Genomic DNA, 26,021 nt, shown 5'->3' with positions numbered 1-26,021 from the left:
TATAATCAACCCAAAGATGGATGATCAACTTCCCCCAAAGATCTGAAATGGTACCTTTGTCGTGTATCAAATTTCACAAATTCCTGGGTTTGTTTCTAGAGGAAATATTAGCTTTTTTTGGGGGGGGGCACTGGGGATAGAACTCAGGGTGTTCTACCTCTGAGCTATACTCTCAACTCTATTGTATTTTAAAAATTTATTTTCTGTGATTTTTTTTTGGGTTGGTACTGGGGTTCCTGGAAGCCCTTCAACCTCCGGGCTACATTCCCAGACCTATTTTTACATTTTTATTTGGAAACTGGGTCTCCTAAGCCAGCGCATGGCTGGCTTCGAACCTGCGCGATCCTCCTGTCTCTGCCTACCAAGCGCGGGGATTACAAGTGTGCGCCACCACGCCCGGCGCTGTGATTTTTTTTTTTTTTAATGTGTGTGTGGTCCTGGGGGTGGAACATAGAGGCTTCCTACCTCCGGGCTACACTCTCATGTTGGGGTCTGCTCAACCGCCTGACAAAACTTCTGATAAATCAGCTACATGTAGCGCCAAGCGCGTTGATGTCTGCACAACCGCCTGACAGAACTTCCGACGAATCAGCTACATGTAGCGCCGAGCACGTTGGGGTCTACACAGCCGCCTGACAGAACTTCCGATGAATCTGCAACATGTAGCGCCGAGCGGATACGGAGGGCATAATTACTCTCCTTGTCCCCACTATCCCAATTTGGTAATGTTGAGCCTTAATGGCTCAAATAATGCTTCCGTGCTCGTGAACCCCTCATGCATTGGATAATGACTGGCTGTAAGTTATGTGCTTTGCACATGCAAGAGTGACCTTTACCTTGATAGGTTAGAATAGTTTCCTGTTGGAAATCCCCCTTGCGGTTTTCTACTTTAAATTGGGTTGCCTGAGATAAATAAATGAGATTCTGCTTGACTTGACTCCCAGCTCGTGTGCTTCTGTTCAGGCCGTTGGCACTCCTGCTAAGCCCCACGGCTAACAGGCTGGACCTGTCACTCCCAGACCTATTTTATATTTTATTTGGAAACATGGTCTCACTAAGGTGCTGAGAGCCTTACTAAGTAGCTGAGGCTGGCTTCGAACCTGCACAATCCTCCTGTCTCAGCCTCCCAAGCATGGGGATTACAACCGTGCACCACCATGCCTGGCTCTGTGATTTTTTTGATCAGACCCAGGGGCATTCTAGTTCTGAGCTATACCCCCAGCCCTTTTTAATTTTTTGTGAATACAGTTTTACTGGAACACAGTTATATGCATTTATTTATACTGTCTATGATTACTTTTATTATCCAATGGCAGAGCTGAGTGATTGTGACAGAGATTGTACAGCCTTCAAACCTGAAAATTGTTATTATCTGGCCTTTTTTTGTTCTTTTGAAACAGCATGTTGCTATGTTTCTGTGAGAGAATCTGGCTAAGTTATTGAGGCAGGTCTCAAACCTTTGATCCTTGTCTCAGCCTCCCAAGTATTTGAATTACAGGCATGTGCCACCATACCTAGCTCTATTTTTTTTTTTTTTTTTAATTCTGAAACAGGGTCTCACCGATTTGCTGAAGGCTTTGCTAAATTACTGAGGCTGACTCTGAACCTGTAATATTCTTGTCTTGGAATTCCAAGTATGTGCCACTAGGAAGTATTAAGTTTTTTTTTTGGTACTGGGGATTGAACCCAGAGGCAATCTACCTTTGAACTACACCTCATCCCTTTTTAAATATTTTGTTTTGAAACAAAGTCTTGCTAGGTTGCTAAAGAGTCTCACAAAGTTACTGAGGCAGGTGTCAACCTGCAATCCTCCTGTCTCAGCCTCCCAAGTACCAAGTGATACATTTTCAAATGTTATATTTATAGGAAAATAACAGTGAAGAAATTATACACAGTACCTTTTCTAAAGCAATATGTAGTTCTTTTTCATATTCTGGTGGCAATCTCAGAAGTAGAACTTGACAGGCATCTTTAATCAGTGGGACAACACTGAGAAATATTAATACAGCAATAAAAAGAGAACAGAGGGGATCAGCAATGAACCACCCAAACTGTTCTATAAGAATTGTGGAAACAATCACACCGATACTGCCAAGTGTGTCTGCCAAAACATGGAGAAATACACCTACAAGAAAAATGTAAGAACATTAAAAATTAAAGTGCATCTAATTTAGTTCTTTTATTTATTCTACTAATATTGCTGGGTACCTACTAGGCACTGTGCACTTTGTTAGTGGAACTTCAAAATGACTAAAACATGGTTACTATCCTCAAGGAATTTAAAGTACAAAGGTAAAGATGTGGGCAACAGTGTAAGTTCTGAGATAGTGTGCTTTGGGAAACTTTTCTTTTTTGTGTGGTACTGGGGACTGAAACCAGAGGCATTTTACTTGAGCTATACTCCCAGACTTTTTTTTTGTGGGTCTGGGGCTGGAACCCAGGGGCATTTGACCTTCAAGCTACACCCCCTACCCTAATTTTTATTCTTTATTTTGAAACAGAGTCTCAATAAGTAGCTGAGGCTGTCCACGAACCATGATCCTCTGGTCTTAGCTTCCCCAATGCTGGGATCACAAGTGTGCGCCACCATTCCTGGCTACTCCCAGCCTTTTTTATTTTTTTGGATCGCACTAGGTTGCTGAGAGTCGGCCTAAGTGGCTGAGGCGAATCTTGAACCTGCAATCCTCTAGTCTCAATCTCTCAAGTACTGGGATTACATGTATGTGCCATGGCATCTGGCCAAATTGCTTTTTTATGTGTGTGACACTGGGGATGGAACCCAGGGCATTCTACCTTCAAGTTACACCCCCACCCCTATTTTTTCTTCTTTATTTTGAAACAGGGTCTCACTGAGTTGCAAAAGGCCTCACTGAGTAGCTGAGAGTGGCTGCAAACCACAATCCTCTTGTCTCAGCCTCCCAAATGCTGGGATTACAAGAATGCACCACCATGCCCGGCTCTGCCAAATTACTTTTATTAAGCAATTATTATATTCAGTTCAACAAAGTAAGAGAAAAATATATCCTCCATTAAAAAAAATTTTTTTTTGCAGTACTGGGGATAGAACCCAGGGACATTCTATCTGTGAGCTACACCTCCAGCCCTATATTTTCTTTATTTTGAAATAAGGTCTCACTGAGCTGCAAAAGGCCTCACTAAGTAGTAGCTGAGGCTGTCCTTGAACCGCAAGCCTCCTAAATGCTGGGATTACAAGTGTGTGCCACTACACCTGGCTAAAATAATTTTGTGTGTGTGTGGTACTGGGGATTGAAACCAGGGCCATTCTACCTCCGAGATATACCCCCAGCCTTATTTTTTATTTTTATTTTATTTTAGTGAGTCTGGAATCCAGGGGCATTTGACCTACAAGCTACACCCTTTGCCCTTTTATTCTTTATTTTGAAATAGGATCTCACTGAATTGCAAAGGGCCTCACGTAAGTAGTTGAGGCTGTCTATGAACTGTGATCCTGAGGTCACAGCCTCCCGAATGCTGGGATTTTAAGTGTGAACCATCATGCCCAGCTTTTATTCTTTATTTTGAAACAGGGTCTCACTGAGTTGCAAAGGGCTTCACTAAATAGTAGCGGAGGCTGTCCTTGAACCATTATACAGCCTTTTTTTTTTTGAAACAGGATCTCACTGAGTTGCAAAGGGCCTCATTAAGTAGCTGGGTCTGTCCGCAAACTGCGATCCTCCTGTCTTAGCCTCCCAAATGCTGCAATTATTATTTTATTCCATTTTTGTGGTAATGGCCATGGAATCCAGAGATCTTCTACCTCTGGGCTACACTCCAAGACCCATTTTATATTTTATTTGGAAACAGGGTCTCACTAAACTAAGTAGCTGAGGCTGGCTTTGAATCTGTGCAATCCTCCTGTCTCAGTCTCCCAAGTACTGAAATTACAAAAGTGTGCCACCACGCCTGGATTTTTATTTTATTTATTTATTTATTTATTTATTTATTTATTTATTTATTTATTTACTTACTTACTTACTTACTTACTTATTTTTGCGGGTTTGGGGATGGAACCCAGGGGCATTCGACCTCCGAGCTACATCCCCTGCCCTATTTTTTATTCTTTATTTTGAAACTGGGTCTCACTGAGTTGCAGAGGGCCTAAGTAGCTTAGGCTGTCCACGAACCGTGATCCTCCAGGTCTCAGCCTCCCAAATGCTGGAATTACAAGCGTGCGCCACCATGCCCGGCCTATTTTATTTTATTTTTGCGGGTCTGGGGATAAACCCAGGGGCATTCAACCTCCAAGCTACGCCCCTGCCCTATTTTTTATTTTGAAACAGGGTCTCACTAAGTTGCAGAGGGCCTAAGTAGCTGAGGCTGTCTGCGAACCACAATCCTTTGGTCTCAGCCTCCTGAATGCTGGGATTACAAGCATGCGCCACCACGCCTGGCTCTTTTTTTTTAAAGTTTGAAACAGGGTCTCACTAGGTTGTATAGAAGGCCATGCTAAATTCTTGAGGGTGACTGTGAACCTGTGATAGGAGGATCACAGGTGGTGTACTCCCAAGTATACCACCATGCCTGGCTCTTAGATTGCTTCCCCCACCCCTTTTTTTTGCAGTGCCAGGGATTCTACCTCCAAACTACACCCCCAGCCTTTTTTTTTTTTTTTTTTTTTTTGGTGGCCCTTGGGGTGGAACCCAGAGACTTTCTACCACCAGGTTATACTCCCAGACCTATTTTATATTATATTTGGAAATAGGATCTCACTAAGTTGCTGAGAGCCTCACTAACTAAGTAGCTGAGGCTGGCTTTGAACCTGTGCGATCCTCCTGTCTCAGACTCCCAAGTGTGGGGATTACAAGCATGCGCCACCATGTCCGGTTAAAAATATAACTGAATTTAGATGGTCGTGGTAGTGCAAGCTTGTAATTCTGGTATTTGGGAGGCTGAGACAGGAGGATCACGGCTTCATGGCTAGCCCCAGCTACTTAGTGAGGCCCTTTGCAACTTAGTGAGACCCTGTTTTTAAACAAAGAATACGCATTTGGGAGGCTGAGACCGGAGGATCATGGCTCGTGGACAGCCTCAGCTACTTAGGCCCTCTGCAACTCAGTGAAACCTGGTTTCAAAATAAAGAATAAAACATAGGGCAGGGGGTGTAGCTCGGAGGTAGAATGCCCTTGGGTTCCATCCCCAGACCTGCAAAAAAAACAAAAACAAAGAATAAAGAATAGGGCTAGTGGTGTAGCTCAGAGGTAGATAGAATTCCCCTGGGTTCAGTCCTGGGTACTGCAAAAAACCACAACAAACAAAAAACCACCTTAAAAGACTTTACACTAGAGCTAGGCGTGGTGGCGCACGCTTGTAATCCCCACGCTTGGGAGGCTGAGACAGGAGGATAGCGCAGGTTCGAAGCCAGCCTCAGCTACTTAGTGAGGCTCTCTGCAATTTAGTGAGACCCTGTTTCCAAATAAAATATAAAATGGGCCTGGGAGTATAGCCCAGAAGTAGAAAGCCTCTGGGTTCCACCCCTAGTACCACACACACACACACACACACACACACACACACACACACACAAAAAAAAACAACCCCAAAACAAAAAGACTTTACACTAAAAAACCCAAATAACCCAATCAAGTAATGGGCAACTGAATTGAACAGACAGGTCACAAATGAAGAGATACAAATGGGCAATAGATTAATGAAAAAGTATTCAACATCATTAGCGATCAGGGAGATGCAAATCAAAACTACACCAAGATTCCATCTAACTCCAATCAGAATGGCAGCCATCAAGAAGTAACAATAAATGTTGGCTAGAATGTGGGAAAACTGGAACTCTCCTACACTGTTGGCTGGACTGTAAACCAGTTCAACTGCTATAGAGATCAGTGTGGAGATTCCTCAGCAAACTGGGAATGGATCCACCATATGATCTGGCTATACTACTCCTAGGCATCTTTCCAAAAGGGCTGTAATCAGAGAACTACAGTAATATATGCATATCCATATTCATAGCAGCACAGTTCACTAAAGCCAACTTATGGAACCAACTTGCGTATCCATCAACGGATGAATGGATTATAAAATTATGGGAAAAACACACAATGGAATTCTATTTAGCAATAAAGAAGAACAAAATTATGTCATTTCCAAGAAAATGGAATGATCTGGAGAACATTATGTTGAATGACATGAGCCAGTCACAGAAAGCGAAGGGTCATTGTTTTTTCTAATACACACAAGCCAAGCAGTAATTGGAATACCAGAGGGACTCTAGATAAAGAAGGAAACCTCAGTGGAGGTGGTCTGAGGGAAGGAGAGGGGGGAAGAGTGAAGATCATTAATGGAATTACTACCATTGACTATGTGTGCACATGTGAATATACCAATATCAATCTTAGTACTTTGCATTGGGAAGGTGGGGTGTGGGGCACCATGCTGTGTGCATGTATGTCACTGTCAACATGATTTACATTGTGATGTGAGACTATAATACACCAATTAAAACACATTATAAAAAAGAAAACTGAGCTGACATGGTGGTGCATGTCTATAATCCCAGTACTTCAGGGATTGCTAAGGTAGAGGGTGGATAGCAGGTTAGTGGACAGTCTCAGCAACTTAGTGAGGCCCTCTGAAACTTGAGACTTTCTTTTTTTTTTGGGGGGGGTACTAAGAATTGAACCCAGAGGCATTCTACCTCCAAGCTGCACACCCAGACCAATTTTATTTATTTGGAAACAAGGTCTCACTAGGTTGCTGACAGCATCACTAAATTGCTGATGCTGTCCTCAAACCTGTAATCTTCCTGTCTTAGCCTCCCAAATACTAGGTTTACAGGCATAGGCGTGTGTCACCATGCCCGGCTATGAGACCCTATTTCAAAATATAGGGCTTGGAGTGTAGCTGAGAGGTAAAATGCCCTTGGGTTCAATTCTCAGCACTATAAAAAGAAGGAAAAATAAGTATTACAGGGCGAATATTTATTAAAAATTAGCATGGAGTATCAAATCAGAACATGGTTGAAAGGTAGGACAGTATTTCTCAAGGACTCACCTCTCATGTTAGCATTCATGCCTCCACCTGTGGATCCGTGGCTGTGACCGTGCCCGTGGTCACTGTGTCCATGCATATGGTGTGAATGGCCATGATCAGATGAGTGACAGCTTCCTTGAGAAGCCCCATGACTATGGCTATGGGCATGGCTAAAGGCACAGATACCAATAAGGTTTACTATCAGCCCTCCAACTGAGACTGGCTAGTAAAAGGGAGAAAAGAAAGCCTTTAAATTTGTAATTTTTAAAATAAAGTTGTTCTTTAAACATTGTTATATGACCATATATGGTTTTCTGTTTACAGTCTTAAAAATATTCATAGTAAAACTTTGCTAAATTCCATATGTAAGTCCAAAATATTAAATATAAATTTTATTTTTGGTCCTGTGGATTGAACCCAGAGGCATTCTACCTCCAAGTTATATCCCAACCCAATTTTATTTCTTGTTTGGAAATAGGGTCTCACTAATTTATGGAGGGCCTAAGTTGTGAAGGCTAGCTCTGAATTTGTGATCCTCCTGTCTCAGCTTCCCATGTTCTGGGATTATAAGCGTGTTCCACTATGCCCAAATGTAATCTAGTATTTTGAATATTAAAATATAAGAGAAAAGGGTTAATTAATTTCTAAGCGCCAGCAGTATAAATGTAGAATAGTCTTTTCTTATCCTTGAGAAATATATTTCAACATTCCAAGTAGATGCCTAAACTGCAGACAGTACTCATCATATATATAATAGTTTTTGGGGGTAAAGAGTTCTGGGGATTGAATTCAGGGGTATTGTGCCTCCACAGTATACACCCTGCCCTTTTATTTATTTATTTTATTTATTTATTTTTGGTGGTACTGGGGTTCCTGAAAGCCCTTCTACCTCCGGGCTATACTCCCAGACCTATTTTATATTTTTGAAACAGGGTCTCTTAAGCCAGCGTGGCTGGCTTCGAACCTGTGCGATCCTCCTGTCTCTGCCTCCCAAGCGCGGGGATTACAAGCGTGCGCCACCACGCCTGGCACTCCCTGCCCCTTTTAAGTACTGATTGAATTCATGCGTGTTTTATCTCTGAGTTATACCCTCAGCCTTCTTATTTTTTTTGTGTGTGGTGCTGGGGATTAAACCTAGGGGCATTCTACCTTTGAGTTACACCTCCAGCCCAATTTTTTATTCTTTATTTTGAAACAGGGTCTCACTAAGTTGTGGGGGCCTCACTATGTAGCTGAACTGGCTGTAAACCAGGATCCTTCTGTCTCAGCCTCCCAAATACTGGGATTACAAGCATGGGCCACCATGCCTGCTTTATTTTTTTGTTTTGAAACGGGTCTCACTATGTTACTGAGAGTCTGACTACTTGCTGAGGCTGTGTTAGCTCCCTCAAGTACTAGGATTACAGGCATGTACTACCATGCCCAACTCCTCTTTTTTAACTTAGTTTTTTTTTTTTTTTTTTTTTTTTTTTTTTTTTTTTAGTGGTACTGGGGATTGAACACAGGGTCATTCTACCTCTGAGCTATACTCCCAGCCCTATTTTAGGTTTTACTTTGAAATGGGATCTCACTAAGTTGTGAAGGGCCTCACTAAATTGCTGAGGCTAGCCTTGAACTGGCAATCCTCCTTTCTTAGCCTCCCAAGTACTAGGAATATAACCATGTGCCACTACACCAGGCTTCCTTTTTTTTTTTTTTTTTTTGTGGTACTGGGGTTTCTGGAAGCCCTTGAACCTCTGGGCTACACTCCCAGACCTATTTTTAAAAATATGGAACGCTTCACGAATTTGCGTGTCATCCTTGCGCAGGGGCCATGCTAATCTTCTCTGTATCGTTCCAATTTTAGTATATGTGCTGCCGAAGCGAGCACCAGGCTTCCTTTTTATTTATATTATATTTTTATTTTTTTTGTGGTACTGGGGATGGAACCTAGGGGCATTCTACCTCCAAGCTACACCCCCAGCCACATTTTTTAGTCTTTTTTTAATTTTTAAATCAGGGTCTCACTGAGTTGTGCAGGGGCCCGCTAAGTAGCTGAGGCTGTCCATGAACCATGATCCTCTGTTCTCTGCCTCCCGAATGCTGGGATTACAAGTGTGTGCCACCACACCCCATCTCCTTTTTATTTTTAATAGGGTCTTGTTAAGTTGCTGGGGCTGGTCTCAAACCTGAAATCTGTTTTCCAAGTACTGGGATTATAGGCCTGTGCCACCATGACCAGCTATGCTGTATGTTTTTACTTACACATACAAATCTATAATAACATTTAATTTCTAAGAGTTAACAATAACCAATAATAAAATAAAACAATCATAACAACATAATGTAATAAAAGTTATTAAAGCTTTGGGATTTTTTTTTTTGTGGCACTAGGGATTGAACCCATGTACATTCTACTTCTGAGCTATACCCCCAGCCCTAATTTTTTTTTTTTTTTTTTGCGGGTCTGGGGATGGAACTCGGGGGCATTTGACCTCCAAGCTACACCTCCTGCCCTGTTTTTTATTCCTTATTTTGAAACAGGGTCTAAGTTGCAGAGAGCCTCACTAAGTAGCTGAGGCTGCCTGTGAACCATGATCCTCTGGTCTCAGCCTCCTAAATACTGGGATTACAAGCGTGCGCCACCACGCCCAGCTTCCTATTTTGTTTTTATTTTCAAACAGATCTCTCTAGGTTAATGAGAGTCTATCACCAAACCTGCAATCCTCTCATCTCAGCCTCCACAATATTAGGATTAGAAGTGTGTGCCACCATGCCTGGGTAGCTTTGGATTTTTTTTTTTTTTTTTTTTTTTTAGTACTGGGGATTGAACCCAGGGGAACCTCTAAGCTATACTCCCAGCCCTATTTTTTATTTTGTTTAATTTTTTGCAGGTCTGGGGATGAAACCCAGGGACATTCAACCTGCGAGCTATACTCCCTGCCTTGTTTTTTATTCTTTATTTTAAAACAGGGTCTCATTAAGTTATGAAGTGCCTCACTAAGTAGCCGAGGCTGTCCACAAACCACGATCCTCCAGTCTCAGCCTCCCAAATGCTGGGATTACAAGTGTGCGCCACCACACCTGGCTTTATTTTTTATTTAAAAACAAATTATTTTTTGGTGGTAATGGGGTTCCTGGAAACCCTTCTACATCCAGGCTACACTCCCAGACCTATTTTATATTTTTATTTGAAAACAGGGTCTCCTAAACCAGCGTGACTGGCCTCGAAACTGTGCGACAGCCTCCCAAGTGTGGGGATTACAAGCGTGAGCCACCACACCCAGCTATTTTTTAATTTTTATTGAAACAGGGTCTCACTGAGTTGCAAAGGGCTTCACTAAGTAGCTGAGGCTGTCTGTGAACTGTGATTTTCCTGTCTGAGCTTCCCAAACACTGGGATTACAATTGTGGGCCACTATAGCCGTCTTAGCTTTGGAATTATTACCTGACACAATTTTCATTTAATATTGTCAGACCATACTTAACGAACTCTGGGTAACCAAAACTGCAGAAAGCAAAATGCTAGATAAGGAGGAACTATGTAGCAAGAAAAGAAGTTATCTTAATTTAAATAAAAACAAAAAAACCTTTCTAGATTAGTAACTACAAGTATTTAAATCCTATCACGAAAAAAACTGGGCAAGTAGGAGTAGAAATTTAAATAAGAAAAGAAAAAGACTTACTGTTAACATGTTTGTGTCCAATTCTGGAGGATCAATCAATCTAGCCACTGACTCCATAAACACAAAAAAAGCTATTACCATTAGAAAAAGTCCATTAATAAATCCAGAGAGAATTTCTATTCGGCCATACCTAAAACATAGAATATTTTTTAGAAAAGGAAAATGACAAGTATTTTTAAAATATAAACATCACCATAAGTGAGGAAACAAATCTGGATTTCTGGATTTTATTTATTTATTTACTTGTGGTACTTGGGATGGAAACCAGGGTCCTTCTAACCTTCGGGTTATACTCCCAGAGCTATTTTATATTTTGTTTGGAAACGGTCTCACTAAGTTGCTGAGAGCCTCACTAAGTAGCTGAGGCTGGCTTCGAACTTGTGCGATCCTCCTGCCTCAGCTTCCCAAGTGCTGGGATTACAAGCATGCACCACCACGCCTGGCTGGATTTTAAAACTACTAAATAAATAATAATACAAAACCACCAAGATTTAAAATATAATAATGCTGGGAAGGTTTTTTTGTTGGTTTTGGGTGGTACTAGAGATTTAACTCAGGGAACATTCTACGCCTAAGATACTCCCTCAGACATTTTTATTTTTTGTTTGGACACAGGGTCTTATTAGGTGGCTGAGAGTCTTGTTGTGTTGCCGAGGCTGTTCTTGAACCTGTTATTTGTCTGTTTCAGCCCCCCAAGTACTGAGACAATAGGCATGAGCTGCCATGCCCAGCTTGGACTTTTTTGTTTTGTTTTTCAGTTTAGGTATTTAACTCAGGGCATTCTACCTCCAAGGTACATTCCTAACCCTATTTTTTTAAAATTTATTTTTATTGGTGTATTGTAATCATACATCACATTGGAATATAAGACTTGAGAGGATATATAAGCACACATCATCCAATAAGCCCTCATCCAGCCCCTATCCCATTCCCTCCCCCTCCCTCGATCCCATGCTTGTTTGGTGATTAACTTTGATACATTTGTTTATGTACCTCCTGCCATTTTAAAGAGGCTCCATCCTCCCCTATTCCATACCCTCTGATTGGTCACCTTAATTGCTTCACTCTAGGGCCCTTTCTATAGCTCGACCACTTCCTATTGCCCGTTTCCTCCTAGTTATTGCTGATTAGTCCTAACCCTATTTTTAAAAAATTATTTATTTTGAGACAGGGTCTAAGTTGTGAAGGGCTTTATTAAATAGCTGAGGCTGGCCACAAACCTGTAATTCTTCTGTTTCAGCATCCCAAGTACTGGGATTAAAAGCGTGCGCCACCACCCTTGGCTTGGATTTTTTTTCCTTTTTGTAGTGCTGGGAATTGAACCCAGGCAATTCTACCTCCAAGCTATACCCATAGGCACCCCCCCCCCTTTTTTTAAAAAAAAAATCTCAAGTATTTAGGAGGTTAAGGCTGGAGGATTCCAAGTTTGAGGCCAGCGTGGACAATTTAGTGAGACTCTATCTCAAAATAAAACTAAAAAGGGAGATGAAGATGTAGCTCAGTGAAACACTGCTTGTCTACCTTGTACAATGCCCTGGGGGTGGGAGGAGGAACCCAGTACCTCTAGTCATCACCCTCTCAATCCAGGGGCTTTTCTAACTCTGAGCTATACTCCCAGACATATTTTATACTTTATTTTGAAACAGGGTCTCACTAAGTTGCTGAGAGCCTCACTAAGTAGCTGAGCACAGCCCAATTTTTTATTCTTTATTTTGAAACAGGGCCTCACTAAGTTGTGGGGAGCCTCACTAAGTAGCTGAGGCTGGCTGCAAATCTAGATCTTCCTGTCTCAGTCTCCCAAGTACTGGGACTACAAGCATGTGCCACCATGACTGGCTTGGCTCGAAATTTTTTAAAATACATACATCTGTTAAAATTTTACACATCTATAAAAAAGAAAAAAGAAAAATTTTCCCCCTAGAACGGTACTGGGGATGGAACTGAGGGGCATGCTACTTCCAAGCTACACTGCCAGCCCTACTTTTTATACTTTATTTTTAAACACAGTCTTACTGAGTTGCAAAGGGCCTTAATAAGTAGCTGAGTTGTCCACGAGCTGCGATGCTCCTGTCTCAGCCTCCCAAATCCTGGGATTACAAGTGTGGACCACCAGACCCGGCTCCTTTTTTTTTTTTTTTTTATGTGTGTGTGACTGGTGAACTCAGGGGTATTCTACCTTTGAGCTAGGGCCCTAGCCCTATTATTTTTGTGGAACCAGGGATTGAAACCAGGGGTATTTTATCTCTGAGCTACAGCAGTAGCTATTTATTTATTTATAAGCATGTGCCACCACACCCAGCTTCCCCTTCTTTTTAAATTTTATTTTGGTGGGGTCTTGCTAAATTGCCCAGGCTGGCCTTGACTTTGCAATCCTCCCAGCTTCAGCTTCCCAAGGAACCAATATTATAGGCACGTACCACTGTGTCCAGTTGCCTTTCCTAATTTCTTACCAAAAAGTTACTTCTCTCTCCTTTAAATCCTTAATGTGCTCTGTATCTGTCATAGCCCATAGATTCTGCTCTATACCAAAACTGTCCATTTTTGGTATATTATTTTTGGTCCATCCATCTTTAAAATATAAACAATTGAAAATAAGAAGCTGGGCGTGGTGGCGCACGCCTGTAATCCCCGCGCTTGGGAGACTGAGACAGGAGGATCACACAGCTTCAAAGCCAGCTTCAGCTACTTAGTGAGGCTCTCAGCAACTTAGTGAGACCCTGTTTCCAAATAAAATATAAAAAAGGTCTGGGAGTATAGCCCGGAGGTAGAAAGCCTCTGGGTTCCACCCCCAGTACCACCAAAAAAAAAAAAAAAAAAAAAAAAAGAAAATAAGAAATAAGGCTGGGGATGTAGCTCAGAGCTAGAATGCCAAATAACCCTGAGTTCAATCCCCAGCACCAAAATAAAAAAATAATAAAGTTGTAAATAATTATGCATATATACATATTCCATTGCCACAAAGAAGCATATTGGGAAAACATCTAAACAAATTTAAATGCTTAGTTCATATCCCTATACCTACTTCAAATTAAAGAGAAAGGAATAACTGAATATTATCTACATTAAAAGTAACACAATCCGGCCAGGCGTGGTGGTGCACGCTTGTAATCCCAGTGCTTGGGAGGCCGAGACAGGAGGATTGCACAGGTTTGAAGCCAGCCTCAGTTACTGAGTGAGGCTCTCAGCAACTTCTTAAGATTCTGTTTCCAAATACAGTATAAAAAGCCGGGCATGGTGGCCCATGGTTGTAATCCCAACATTTGGGAAGCTGAGACCAGAGGATTGTGGTTCGTGGACAGCCTCAGCTACTTAGTGAGGCCCTCTGCAACTTAGTGAGACCTTATCTCAAAATATAGAATAAAAATAGGGCAGGGGGTGTAGCTCAGAGGTCAAATGCCCCTGGGTTCCACTCCAAGACCCGCCAAAAAGAAAAAAAGGTAACACACTCCTGCCAGCCAGGTGTGGTGGTAGACATACAGTTCGGAGATTGAAATATAAGGATCAAAGATAACTCCAGCAATATAGCGAAACTCTCAACAACCTAGGTGACACCCTGTTTCAAAACAAAAAATAAAATTGGGTTGGAGTGTAGATCAGAGGTAAAATACCCCTGGGTTTAATTCCAGTCCCACAAAAACAAAACAAAACAAAACAAAAAACAAACAAACAAAAAAAAACCCACAAAAAAAGGTAATACAACCTCATTCCCTAAAAATAGAGTTACAATTAAGAGTTTTCACTGTACTGTATTACCTTGATGGTATACCTACCCATAGGAGAAAATCCGAGTTGCTTTCCATCGACTCATTAGGGCAGCAAAAAGTCCCATGACCAAAGCAGAGCAGTCAAAGAGCATGTGAAATCCATCTGAGATCAGACCCAGACTATTGGTCAACACACCATAGAATAATTCCACAAAGGTAAAAAGCTTAAAAAGTTAAAAAAAAAAATAAAAGGAATATGTTGGGAAATATGTTTCAACAGAAGTTTAAAAGAATTTAATCATAAGAACTTTGATCTCTGATTACTTAAACCTTTTCTGAAAACCTGCTTAAACTATGCCATTTTAGGTAGCTACCACTTACACTTGTAACTTCATTTATTTATTTTTTGCAGTACTGGGGATGGAACCCAGGGGCAATCTGTCCTATTTTTTTATTCTTTATTATTTTGAAACAGGGTCTCATTGAGTTGCAAAGGGACTCACTAAGTAGCCGAGGCTGGCTTTGAACCTGAGCAATCCTCCTGTCTCAGTCTCCCAAATGCTGGGACTATAAGCGTGTACCACTATGCCTGGCACTGTAACCTCATTTATATAATTGTAAGAAGCTAAATCAGATACATCCATCTTATGACTTTTTTTTTCTTGCGGTACTGGGCATGGAACTCAGGAGCATTTACACCCCCAGCCCTGCTTTTTTTTTTTTTAAATTCTTTATTTTGAAACAGGGTCTCACTGAGTTGCAAAGGGCCTCACTAAGTAGCTGAGGTTGATGGCAAACCCAGATTCTCTTGTCTTGGCTTCCCAAATGCTGGGATTACAAGCGTGCGCCACCACATCCGGCTCTTATGAACTTTTTAAAAGGACACAGTTATATTTATGTTTGTAAAAGTCAATAAACAAGGCTTTAAAATGTTAGCAATCAGTGTTCTACAGTGATATCCTCTAAGAAGGAGATAAAACTTCTCAAAAGCTACTATGTTTTCTGATTTGAAATAGCATACTAAGCCGGGTGTGGTGGCACACACTTGTAATCCTGGTAATTGGGAGGCTGAGACAGGAGGATCATGGATTCGCAGACAGTCTCAGCTACTTAGTGAGGCCCTCTGCAACTTAGTGAGAACCAGTTTCAAAATAAAGAATAAAAAAATCAGGCTGGAGAGCCGGGCATGGTGGCACACGCTTGTAATCCCCGCGCTTGGGAGGCTGAGACAGGAGGATCGCACAGGTTCGAAGCCAGCCTCAGCTACTTAGTGAGGCTCTCAGCAACTTAGTAAGACCCTGTTTCCAAATAAAATATAAAAAAGCTCTGCGAGTATAGCCCAGAGGTAGAAAGCCTCTGGGTTCCAACCCCAGTACCACCAAAAAAAAAAAAAAAAAAAAAAATCAATCAGGCTAGAGGTGTAGCTCGGAGGTAGGATAACCCTGGGTTCTATCCCTAGTAACACACACACACACACACACACACACACAATAGCATACTCAATTAATGCTTCCACAGCACTTCAAAATTGTTTGCATAAGTAGTCTGTATATGATCCTGGGATCCTGCTACTACTTAAAGAAAATATAAATTCTAGGCCATCTTTAATTTTTTTTTTTTTTTTTGGTGGGTCTGGGGATGGAACCCAGAGGCATTTGACCTCCAAGCTACATCCCCTGCCCTATTTTTTATTCTTTATTTCAAAACAGGGTCTCACTAAGTTGCGGAGAACCTCACTAAGTAGCTGAGGCAGTCCATGAACCATGATCCTCCAGTCTCAGCCTCCCAAATGCTGGGATTACAAGCATGCACCACCATGCCCAGCCTTCCATCTCTTAATTATCAGACACGCTAAACTTGAGACGTATTAAAAACATACCATTCTGTTAAAATTAAAATATCGAGCTCTTTTTTTTGTGTGTGTGAGACTGGGGATTTAACCCAGGGACGTTCTACCTCTGAGCAACACCCCTCAGCACAATTTTATTTTATTTTTTGTGGTACTAGGGGTGTAACTCGAGGCTTTCTACCTCCGGGCTATACTCCAAGACCTATTTTATATTTTATTTGGAAACACGGTCTCACTAAGTAGCCGAGGTTGGCTTTGAACTTGTGCGATCCTCCTGTCTCAGCCTCCCAAGCACAGGGATTACAAGCGTGCGCCACCACGCCTGGTTTTTTTATTTTTTATTTTGAAACAAGGTCTCACTAAGTTGTTGAGGATGGTCTTGAACCTGCAATCCTCCTATCTCAGCCTCTCAAGTACTGGAATTATAAGCATGAATCATGACACACAGGTAATATTGAGCTTTATGCCACTCATATTTGAAAATCTTAGCTGGGCATGGTGGTGCATGCTTGTAATCCCAGTATTTGGGAGGTTGGGACAGGAGGATCCCCGGTACTGGCCAGCCTCAGCATCTTAGGCCCTCTGTAACTTAGTAAGACCCTGTTTCAAAATAAAAGGGTCCAGCACCTCAATAAATAAATATATGAAAATAAAAATAAAAATCTTACCAGATTCAAGCATAAGAAGTAAAAGATTTGCCTAGAGTCACTCTCCTCAAGGATTTGTTTCAGTGATTCCTTAATGAACCTAGGGATCGACTGAGAGCTATGCTGAAAGGCATCACCCATGAAGTTATAAAGAGGTGTTCCTTCGGGAGAATACCCAATAAGGGTACCTTTCTGTCCTCTCTTGGAGGGTGACGATAAGATGTTGGCAGCTATAAAGAAAAAAAAAAGTGTATTATAGAAGTTTCTTTTTTTGTGTGTGTGTGGTACTGAAGATTGAATCCAGGGACATTCTACCTCCAAGCTACATCCCAGCACAATTTTATTTTTTTATTTCAAAACAGGATCACTAAGGTGCAGAGGACTTCACAAGGTTGCTGAGGCCGGCCATGAACCTACGACCGATCCTCCTGTCTCAGCCTCCCAAGTACTAGGATTACAAGCATGTGCCACCACACGTGGCTTATAGAAGTTAAAAGTACGAACTACCAAAATACAACATGGTAACTGCCAGCAAGCACTAAAATGTTTCCCAAATTAAGTAAATGGTTTGAACACTAAATCCCATAAAAAGAAATTATGATAAAAACATGGAGGAATATGCTTACACAAAATGAAGAATACGGCGCTCACTACCACTCCTCCAGACAAGACATGTTCAGTGCTCTCCTGGTTAGCTGCTCTGTTCATAGCCCGAAGCTGGTCTGTTATTGGATGAGTCCAAAAATTTCCAAAAAGTAAAGCACTAATAAAAATGGAAAAGGATCCATAGCGGGCACATTTGGAAACTTCCATTTTGACCAAACAAATGGAATCCACATAGAAATCCAGGATCATGACAAAAAAGATAACCGTTGTGAAAGGCATAATGAGAGAAAACCAAGACTCAACTTTACTCTAGAAATTAAGAAAGAAAAAAAAAGTTAACATTGTGTATACAGTTGATACTTTTACAAGATGTTCTTGTTCATCCTTTCATATATAAGCAAATATTCTCATGATTCAGTATGGTTCATAAAATGACATTACATCTGGGTGTGGTGGTGCACGCCTGTAATCCCAGTATTTGGGAGGCTAACACAGAAGGATCACAGGTTAAAGGACAGCCTCAGCAAGTAGTGAGGCTTTCATCAAGCTAGAGAGAATGTTTCAAAATAAAACTTAAAAAAATAGGGCTGGGGGGTGTAGCTCAGAAGTAGAATGCGCCTGGGTTCAATTCCCAGTACCATACACACTAAAAAAAAAAAAAAAAAAAAAAAAAAAAAAGCTGATATGTAAGAGCTACAAATAATTATCATATTTCCCAAAGTATTAAAAAAAGAGCAATATTATTTCTTTTGGTACTGAAGACTGAACCCAGGGGTATTCTAGCTCTGATTATAGGTATGTGCCACCATTAATGGCTCAGCATTAGTGTTTAATAATTTTACAAATGTTAGGTAATATACAATCCCAACACCTGAGTTTTTCTTTTTGCGGTACTAGGGATTGAAAAGAGGGGCATTCTACTTCTAAGATACACTCCCAACCCTATTTTTTTTTGTACTAGGGATTGAACTCGGGGGCATTATACCTCTGAGCTACACAGGGTCTCACTACTTGCTAAGACTGTCCTCAAACCCATAATCCTCCTGTCTCAGCCTCCCAATTACTGGGATTATTGCACCACTACAGCTGGCTTTGCACCTGATTGATTGATTTTTGTGGTACTAGGGGTTGAACCCTGGAGCATCCTACCTCCGAGCTATACCTCCAGCCCTATTTTCTTCTTCTTTTTTTTTTTTTTTGGTGGTACTGGGGTTCCTGGAAGCCCTTCTATCTCCGGGCTACACTCCCAGACCTATTTTATATTTTTTATTTGGAAACAGGGTCTCTTAAGCCAGCGAGGCTGGCTTCGAACCAGCGCGATCCTCCTGTCCCAAGCGCAGGGATTATAAGCGTGCGCCACCATGCCTGGCTATTTTATTTTATTTTATTTATTTATTTATTTATTTATTTTTTTTATACTTTTTTATTTGGAAACAGGGTCTGATAAGCCAGCGCGCGCGGCTGGCTTCGAACCTGCGCGATCCTCCTGTCTCTGCCTCCCAAGCGCGGGGATTACAAGCGTGCGCCACCACGCCCGGCTATGGCTATTTTATTTTGAAACAGGGTCTCACTAAGTTGCTGAGGGTCTCACCAAATTGTTGAGGCTGTCATCGAACCTGCAATTGTCTTGTCTCAGCCTCCTAAGTATTGGGATTACAAGTATATGCCACCACACTTGGCTTTTTATTTGTACTTTCATAAACAAACAAATATTAACTCCAATTAGAAAAAACCTAAAGAAAATTGACTCCAAATTAAAAAAAAAAAACCAAGGGAAAAAACAAGAGAAATTCCAACCTCAAATTAAAATAAAATACAATGTATTGAACTAATATTAACAAGTAATAGTAATTCATTTTACTTAAAACCAATACATTTTTGCTCTTACCTCAGTTGTCACAGAAAGAACAATGACCCATGGGCACAAGAGAAGCACAGAAACAAGCTGGGATAAAGCTTGAAGACGTTTGGCTCCACCAACATCTATAGAGAGCTTTCTGGAAGCTGTATGAAAACCAACTTTGCAACACAAAGCTAGTACTAGCAACAGTACTCCACCCTATGAACAAAATTAGGAAAGTGTCACTGGAAACATACATAGGCCAGTACTTAATCCTTAACTACATAGTTGAAGAAATGGAATTAGCATGTTTTTTTCCATATCTTCAATTACTCAACTACTTAAATGGCAGGCAAAATTGTAACTTACTGATTTTTTTTGTGTGTGTGGCACTGGGGGGGTCTAATCTAGAGCCTTATAATACATGCTAGGTGAGGGCTCTATCAGAGAACTACTTCAGTGTATTTTTTTTTTTCCAGTATTGGGGCTTGAATCAGGAACATCTACCTCCAAGCTACACCTCAAGCCCTTTAAATTTGGTTTTGAAACCGTCTTGCTGAAAGTCCGAGTCTGACCTCAAATCTGGGACCCTCCGGTCTCAGCTTCCCAAGTACTGGAATTAGAAATGTGCACCACCATGCCTGGATTTAAGTGCATGTGTAAAGTTATAGTTGGTATGACTTTACAGAATTTTTTGATCACATTAGCAACAAAGAAAAGAACATACCTTATGATCTGCAACACCCAAGAAGGCAATAGCTGTGTAAAGCATGTGAGTTAGAGCACTGTCGTGATGTCCTTCAGCTAAGAGAGTTGGAGTAAAGGAAAAAAAATTAAATATTAACACTGAAACCTAAAGTCCTTTTGAAATCCTAGCTTTATTTTGGTTTGAATACAGACTAGGGTGCCACAAACTTGATTACTTTTTTTGTGTGTGGTACTTGGATGGAACCCAGGGGCATTCTACTTCCAAGCCACACCCCCAGCCCTATTTTTTATTCTTTATTTTGAAACAGGATCTCACTGAGTTGCAGAGGGCCTCACTAAGTAGCTGAGGCTGCCTGAGAACTGCGATCCTCCTGTCTCAACCTCCGAAAAGCTGGGATTGTATGAATGCGCCACCACGCCCAGCTACCTGATTACTCTTAAGAAACTATTTCTCTTCAAAACAAATCTAAAACTTAATTCTGGGAAATAATTTGTAATTTGGAATGGCTCATGTTTCTTTTTTTGTTCCTCAAACAATTATAATTGCTAAAAACAAAGTGGCTAAATTTTAGTACTTAACCTCCAAAGAACACATGAATTATAAATAGGAAAAAGGGACAGGAGCAAAGGACTCTCCTTGAGCCACTCATAACCAGTGGAATATGATTACACAGTTAGACTGACACAGGCTAAGAGTCTTCAATCTGCCTTCTAAGTCACTGCCTTTATTTACTTTTTGTGGTACTAGGGATTGAACCCAGGGGCATTCTTCCTCCAAGCTATACTCCCAGTCTTATTTCTTTTCTTTCCTTTTCCTTCCTTCCTTCCTTCACTGGGGATGGAACTTAGGAGCATTCTACCTCTGAGCTATAATCCCAGCTTTATTTATTTATTTACTTATTTATTTATTTATTGGTACTGGGGATGGAACACTTTGAGCCACACCCCCAGCCCTTTTTATTTTTTAACAAGGTCTCACTGAGTTGCAAACAGCCTAAGTAGCTGAGGCTGTCGGTGAACCGTGATTCTCCTGTCTCAGCCTCCCAAATGCTGAGATTACAAGCGAGTACCACCACACCCAGCTCCATTTTTTTTTATTGAAACAAGGTTTCACTGAGTTGCAGAAGGCCTCACTAAGTAGTTGAGGCTGTCCACAAACTGTGATCCTCTTGTCTCAGTCTCCCAAGTACTAGGATTTATTCTTTACTTTGAACCAGGGTCTCACTAAGTTTTGGAGTGCCTTACTAAGTAGGCGAGTCTGGCCTCAAACCTGTAATCCTCCTATCTCAGGTTCCCAAGTACTGGGATTATAAGAGTGCCCCACCATGCCCGGCTCAAGTCACTGCCTTCTAAGACACTTCTTTTGTTGCTGAGGTTGTGATAGCGGGGATTGAACCCAGGGGAATTCTACCTTTGAGCTATATCCCCCCCCCCACCCCCGCTTTGTGGTAATGGGGATGAAACCCAGGGGCATTCTACCTCTGAGCTACACTGCCAGCCTGATGTTCTAGTCTTTTTTTATTTTTTGAAACAGGGTTGCACTAAGTTGCGAAGGGTCTCGCTAATTAGCTGAGGCTTTCTGTGAACCGCAATCCTCCAGTCTCTGCCTCCCAAATGCTGGGATTACAAGTGTGCACCACCACACCCGGCCTAAAACATTTTATTTTGAAATAGAAACTTGCTATGTTGCTGAGTTTTGCTAAGTTGCTGAGGCTGGTCTCAAATCTGTGATCCTTCTGTCTCATCTTCTTCACTCTCTCAAGTACTGGGATAGCAAGTGTACCACTATGCCAAGCCTTAGTCACTTCTAAGTCACATAAGCACCAGCCAAGAAAGCAACAAACAAATGAGGTTGGGTGGGAAACAAAAGGTTGTATCATAAGTAACTTGGTGCTTTCCAATGTCATGCTTCCCTTTCTCAATATAACAGAACAAATTTTTATTAGTTTACTAATAAGCTTTAGGGCAGTCAGTATCTGCAAGAAGAACACAATGGGTGCTTGGAGTCTTGCTGGATGGAGTAGCAAAGGTGTGTGGATGGAAAAGAACAAGGCACGTGTATAGAATAAAATAGACATATTTGACTAGAAAGTTGGGTTTATATGAGGAAAGGATGGGGCTGAGTTGGCAATAATAATTTAGAGCAATAGAGTAGAAACCAGTTAAGGAAATTTAATTGTCCTGTTTTTAGCACAGGACATTCTAATACATTCATTTAATGAATAAAATTTATTTAATGAATAAATTTCAGAAATATAAATTTCTGAAAACTCCAAGTACTTTAAGCACTCCAAATACTGAGTGCTATAGTTTATTTAACTTACAATGAATTTGTTCATTATTTGGATATTGATTTAGTATGCATATATTAATCTATGAAGGTTTTATTCAAGATAGATCAGTTTAATTCATCTCTTCTCATTCTATCAGCCTTCCATTTTCTGTAAGATTTTATTTTTTAAAGTTTATTTATTTATTTATTTTTGTGGTACTGGGGGTGGAACCCAGGTGCATTCTACCTCTGAGCTACACTCCTTGCTCGATTTTTATTTTTTGTAGTACTGGGAATGGAATTCAGGGGCCTTCTACTTCCAGGCTTTACCCCTCAACCTATTTTTTATATTTTATTTGGAAACAGGGTTTCAACTAAATTCCTGAGAATATCACTAAGCTATTCAGGCTGGCTTTGAACCTGCATGATCCTCCTGTCTCAGTCTCCCACGTAATGGGATTACAAGCATGTACCACCATGCTTGGCTGTTATTCCTTTATTTTGAAACAAGGTCTCACTAAATTGCAAAGGGCCTCACCAAGTTGCTGAGGCTGTCCTTGAACCTGTAATCCTCCTGTCTATGCCTGCCAAGTACTGGTATCACAAGTGTGTGCCACCAGACTTGGCTTGTAAGATTTTAAATAACATCAGTGAACTGCAAAAGGATACGGTGTTCAGCCATCTTAGCCATGAGGTCATCATTGTCGAAAAGCAGTAAACAGATTACAGCAATTATGAAAAAAGCAGCTCCCCTTGTCTAAAAATGAAAAAAAAAAACAAGATATTTTATTGAACGGTTGATTCTTAATTTAAGTATTGAATGCTAAAGAAAAAAATTTTCTTTTTGTGATATTGTGGATTGATTGAACCTAAGGATATTCAACCTCCAAGCAATGCCCCTGGCCCCCACCTCCATTTTTTTTTTTTTTTTTTTTTTTTGCAGTACTGGGGATGGAACCCAGAGCATCCTACCTCCAAGCTACACCCCCAGCCCTATTTTTAATTCTTTATTTTGAAACCGGGTCTAACTAAGTTGCAAAGGGCCTCACTAAGTAGCTGAGGCTGGCTGTGAACCTGCAATCCTCCTGTCTCAGCCTCCCAAGTACTGGGATAACAAGCATGTGCCACCGTGCCCAGTTCCCCCAGCCCTTTTTATTATTTAAAAAAAAAAAATTTTTTTTTGTAGTGAAATTGAACCCAGGAACATTCTAACTGCAAGTTAAATCCCCAGCCCTTTTAATTTTAAAACAGAGTAAAGCTAGGTTGCTGAGAATCTTGCTACATTGCTGAGGCTGAGCTCTAATCTGCAGTCCTGCTCAGCTACCTAAGTATTGGGACTAAAAACATGTGCCACCAAGTCCAACAAAGTAAAACATTCTTTTAAATATCTGGAGAAAATTTCTAATATTTCTATTTTATTTTGTGGTACTGGGGATTGAACCCAGGGACATTGTACCTCTGAATGATACCCTAGGCCCTTTTTATTTTTTGTTTGGAAACAGGATCTCACTATATTGCTGGGCTGTCCTTGAACTTGTGATCCTCCTGTTTCAGCCTCCCAAGTACTGGGATTACAAGCGTGTGCTACCACACCTGGCCTAATATGTATATTTAGATATAATATTCTGTGGATATTTGTAAGTATAAGTAACTACTTATGATAAAAGTATAGTATAGCCGGGTGTGGTGGTGTACACTTGTAATCCCAGCGCTTGGGAGGTTGAGACAGGAGGATTGCACAGGTTCGAATCCAGCTTCAGCTACTTAGTGAGACTCTGTTTCCAAATAAAATATAAAATAGGTCTGGGAATATAGCCTGGAGGTAGAAAAGCCTCTGGGTTCCATCCCCAGTACCACCGGGAAAAAAAAAAAAAAAGTATAATATTTTCCTTTTTTGTATGGTACTGGGAATTGAACCCAGGGACATTCTACCTCTAAGCCACACCTCCAGTCTATATTACTTTTATTTTGAAACAGGGTTTTACTAGGTTGGTGAGAGTCTTACTACTTGCTGAAGCTGTCCTCAAACCTGTGATTTGCCTGTCTCAGCCTTCAAATACTGGTATTACAAGTGTCCAATACCACAACTGGCATAGTACAATACTTCTAGTAAATACAAGTTTAAAATGAAAAATGAAAGCCATGCTGGGCGTGGTGGCACACACTTGTAATCCAGTAGTTGGGAGGCTGAGACAGAAGGACTGGGGTTCACGGACAGCCTCAGCTACTTTGAGGCCCTCCACAACTTAGTGAGATCTTGTTTTAAAATAAAGAATAAAAAGTAGGGCTGGGGGTGTAGCTTGGAGGTAGAATGTCCCTGGGTTCATTCTTCAGTAACACACACACACACACACACCCCAACGAATCCTGGATAGATGCTGATTCATTATTAATACTAATGAGAGGATATGCAAGATCTACCCTTGTGCTGGGTGTGGTGGTACATAACTATAATCCTAGCACTTGAGAGGCTGAGTCAGAAGGATTGCAATTAGGAAGCCAACTTCAGCAACTTAGGGAGACCATGTTTCAAAAATTAAAAAGTGGAGGGGAGAGGGCAAGGGATGTAGATAGGAGGCAGAATGCCTCCTGGGTTTGTCCCAGTTTAGAAAAAGTTCTTATACTATCATTTGTATTTGTTCAAACAAACTTTTTAGTTTAGTGTTTTGAAGTCATTTGTATTTCTTTTATAAGTTGTCTTTTTCCTTCCTGTTCCTCACTCATTTCTGTTGAAGAATTTAAGTAGTTTTCTTAACTGATGTGATTTTTGAAATTGTAGAACTTTTTTTTTTTTTTTGGTCCGGGGATGGAACCCAGAGGCATTCTACCTCTGAGCTATACCTCCTGCCCTATTTTTTATTCTTTATTTTGAAACCAGGTCTCACTGAGTTGCAGAGGGTCTAAGTAACTGAGGCTGTCCGTGAACCTCGATTCTTCGGTCTCAGCCTCCCGAATGCCGGGATTACAAGCGTGCGCCACCACGCCCGGCTAGAACTTTTATTTGTGTGTGCATTTTTTTCTTTTTGTGGCAATGAAGATTGAGCCCAACAGGCCTTCTAACTCTCAGCTACACCCTCAGCTTTATTTTATTTTTTATTTTGAAACAGGATCTCACTAAGTTGTTGAGGTTGGCCTCAAACCTATGATTCTACTGTATCAGCCTCCCACTAGCTGTGGCCTATTCAAGGGCAGTACTTAAATTACTTAAGATTAACAGGGATGCCTAATTGACAAAATGTTGGATAAATGTTCATCAGACTTTAAATATAATAAATTCAGAGGTATTTTCCAAAAACAACTTGTAGAGGTTAAAATGAGTTAGGGAAGAGGGCTTGGACATCAAAACAAAGAAATCTTTGGATTACTGAATCAGTGTTCTCTCTTGGTTTTGGTGATAATTACACAAATCTATGTGTGTCTAAACTAGTAAAATCTGAATAAGGTCTATGAATTGCACCAATGTCAATTTCCTGGTTTTCATGATATATTTTTGATAGGTAAGAGGTTATCTTTAAGGGAAACTGATTGAAAGGTACATCTCTGCCGGGCGCGCTAGCGCACGCTTGTAATCCCCACACTTGGGAGGGGGAGACAGGAGGATCACTCTGGTTTGAAGGCAGCCTTGCTGGCTTAAAGAGACCCTGTTTCCAAATAAAAATATAAAATAGGTCTGGGAGTGTAGCCCGGAGGCAGAAGGGTTTCCAGAAACCCCAGTACCACCAAAA

At 41.0% G+C, this 26,021-nt stretch overlaps 1 protein-coding gene across 1 annotated transcript in view; it reads right to left on the bottom strand.

Annotated features, from left to right (window-relative positions):
- The window catches only part of SLC30A5 (solute carrier family 30 member 5), a gene marked incomplete at both ends in the record, with an annotated part of 42,306 nt that overhangs the window by 3,971 nt on the left and 12,314 nt on the right, over positions 1-26,021 (bottom strand). Inside the window, 9 exons of the mRNA XM_080696838.1 lie at positions 1,899-2,125; positions 7,027-7,228; positions 10,671-10,800; positions 14,441-14,598; positions 16,892-17,100; positions 17,497-17,785; positions 19,365-19,535; positions 20,044-20,120; positions 22,966-23,053. Coding sequence (XP_080552964.1) covers positions 1,899-2,125; positions 7,027-7,228; positions 10,671-10,800; positions 14,441-14,598; positions 16,892-17,100; positions 17,497-17,785; positions 19,365-19,535; positions 20,044-20,120; positions 22,966-23,053 — 1,551 coding nt within the window. The remainder of the gene's footprint in view (positions 1-1,898; positions 2,126-7,026; positions 7,229-10,670; positions 10,801-14,440; positions 14,599-16,891; positions 17,101-17,496; positions 17,786-19,364; positions 19,536-20,043; positions 20,121-22,965; positions 23,054-26,021) is intronic.

This window comes from Muscardinus avellanarius (assembly GCF_963383645.1).
Source record: "Muscardinus avellanarius genome assembly, chromosome: 1".
Taxonomy (NCBI): domain Eukaryota; kingdom Metazoa; phylum Chordata; class Mammalia; order Rodentia; family Gliridae; genus Muscardinus; species Muscardinus avellanarius.
This window is presented reverse-complemented; position numbering and strand designations above follow the sequence as displayed.